At 53.0% G+C, this 2,656-nt stretch overlaps 1 protein-coding gene across 1 annotated transcript; it reads right to left on the bottom strand.

The window, feature by feature from the left end:
• On the bottom strand, positions 1–888 carry ENH_00004410 (hypothetical protein; the record flags this gene model as incomplete). Its single annotated transcript, XM_013578394.1, has 2 exons — positions 1–198; positions 420–888. Coding segments are annotated over 2 exons (667 nt in total), but the record flags the coding sequence as incomplete, so codon positions are not given.
• Positions 889–2,656: the final 1,768 nt, after the last annotated feature.

Below are 2,656 nucleotides of genomic sequence, written 5' to 3'. Positions count from 1 at the left end.
CAGATGATGGCGCCTGCTGCTGCTGCTGCTGCTGCTGCTGCTGCTGCTGCTGCTGCTGCTGCTGCTTCGCGGCGCCGCCGCGGAAACCCTCGGGGGGAGCCAAACCCACAAAGTGCTGCCGAGTTGCAGCAGATATTATGTGGCCCGAAGGGTAAGCCACTATGAGGCCCCGGGGAAAGTCCTTCGCCTTCTTTGGCCCTGCAGCAGCAGCAGCAGCAGCAGCAGCAGCAGCAGCAGCAGCAGCAGCAGAAGTCACCTATTGGGGCAGCAGGCGCGAGCTCCAGCTGCTGGTGCGCGCGCGCAGCCGCGCGCTGCAGCAACAGCAGCACCTCGGGCGCAGGACACCTGCTGCCGCTCTGCTGCTGCAGAGCAGCAGCAGCAGCAGCAGCAGCAGCAGCAGCAGCAGCAGCAGCAGTCACCTGGAGTCACAAGGGCCTGCTTGTGCTTCAGCAGCACAAAGTTCTCGTAGTTCTTCCGCAGCATGTTGCTGCTGGGGTTGAAGCGTTTGTTGGTGAAGGCCTCGGAGATGTACAGCACGCGGTGGAAGGTCAGGCTGCGCAGCAGCTGCCTGCTGCTGCTGCTGCTGCTGCTGCTGCTGCTGCTGCTGCTGCTGCTGCTGGGGCTGCCGCTGCCGCTGCTGCTGCTGCTGCTGCTGCTCCGGCTGCTCCGCGGGCTGCTGCTGCTGCTCCGCCCGGCAGGCGGACACGCAGGGGTCAGCGTGATCTGCGGCGCAGACATCCCGCTGCTGCTGCTGCTGCTGCTGCTGAGCGGCGCAGCAGCAGCAGCAGCAAGCATGCCAGGGTATGACCCGGGATCCCGGGGTGCTGCTGACCCTGCAGCAGCAGCAGCAGCAGCAGCGCGCTGCTGCTGCTGCTGCTGAGGATTCATTGAAACGGCCTGCAGATGAGAGAATCCTTCCGGGGGTGCTGCTCACAGTGCTGCTGCTGCTGCTGCTGCTGCTGTCGCTGCTGCTGCTGCTGCTGCTGCTGCTGGGGACGCTAAAGAAGGCTACCTTCGGATCTCTGGCGCTGCAGTGGACACACTACAAGTGTACAGACACCCCAACGCCGTCGCTAGTGCTCTTGCTGCAGCAGCAGCAGCAGCAGCAGCAGCAGCAGCAGCTGGCATGCGCGAGCTGTGCTGCTAGCAGCTCAAAGTGCATCTCAGAGCCCCTCCTGTGCCTTCAAAATGCATTTAAATGCATTTAAATGAATTAAAATGAATTAAAATAAATTAAATTGAAATAAAATAAAAGAAAAGAACAAAATAAACAACTAATGCACAAAATGCCAAACGATCATAATGCCGCACAGACACCGGCAGCAGCCCGGGACTCAAATGGTGAAGTTTTGAACAAAAGAATTAAATAAAATAAAATAAAATAAAATAAAATAAAATAAAATATTAAAATAAACAAATTAAACATAAATATCAAACTTATCTTCTTCAATTCCATTTAATCCCACAACCAAGAGGCCTGCTGCTGCTGCTGCTGCTGCTGCTGCTGCTGCTGCTGCTGTTGCTGCTCTCGGCGCCAAGGTCTCAAATGCCAGACCTTCATACTAAACCCTAAACCCCAAACCCTAAACCCTAAACCCTAAACCCTAAACCCTAACACTATCCTCTAAACCCTAGCATCAATCCCTAGCCTTAAGCTCTTAGTGAAGGCTCTAAACCCTAATTGTGAAATTTTTCGGGGTTTAGCGCTTAGCGCTAAACTCTAAACCCTTATCATTAAATAAACACTAAGTCTAAACTACATGTCCTAAACCCTAAACCCTAAACCCTAAACCCTAAACCCTAAACCCTAGACGATGTTGCGCCTCCAGGCAGCTACTGTGATATCTTTGTTGCTGCTTCCAGTTGCCGTTTAATATATAAATCCTTTGTCTTACATTTAAGGGTTTAGGGTTTAGGGTTTAGGGTTTAGGGTTTACATCTTGAGCCCTTAGCAATCAAAGCTGTGTACTGGGCGTTGCCTGGTCCCAAACAACCAACTGATAAACCCTAAACCCTAAACCCTAAACCCTAAACCCTAAACCCTAATGCCCGAAAGGGCCGCATGCGCGCCTTTTGACCTTGCTGTTGATGCAGCTGAAAAGATTAGCTTTGAGACGCAGCACTTAGGGTTTAGGGTTTAGTCCAAACTAAACCGAGGGTTTAGGGTTTAGGGTTTAGGCTTTAGGGTTTAGTTCAAGCTAAACAAGGGTTTAACATCTTTCTGATGAGAGTTCAGCGAGATGCAGAGGCGACAAGAGTCTCTAACCCTAAACCCTAAACCCTAAACCCTAGACCCTCGTGTGGCGAATGCCATGTACTGCAGCTTCTTGAATCAGCAAAAGCCTAAACCCTAAACCCTAAACCCTAAACCCTAACATCGCGTTTTCGTGCAAAACCCATTAAAAACGAATTGGAGTTTGCTTCAAAGGCTTTCGCCCCAAAGCGGGAGCTGCAGCAGCTGCTGCTGCTGCAGGCGTTGCTGCAGCGGCTGCAGCAGGCGCATCCTCGCGTGCAGCAGCAGCAGCAGCAGCAGCAGCAGCAGCAGCAGTGGGGCGCGGAGTGGAAGTGGTGGTTTGGGGAGCTGCTGCAGTGCCGCAAATGGCATTCAAGTCCCCCACTCTGTTAAATGGACCTTCTGCATGCAGCAAACAAGTTT

Source organism: Eimeria necatrix, genomic scaffold, assembly GCF_000499385.1.
Source record: "Eimeria necatrix Houghton genomic scaffold, Enh_scaff1125, whole genome shotgun sequence".
NCBI lineage: Eukaryota > Apicomplexa > Conoidasida > Eucoccidiorida > Eimeriidae > Eimeria > Eimeria necatrix.
Note: the sequence above shows the minus strand (reverse complement) of the source record. Positions and strands in the feature narration are given on the sequence as shown.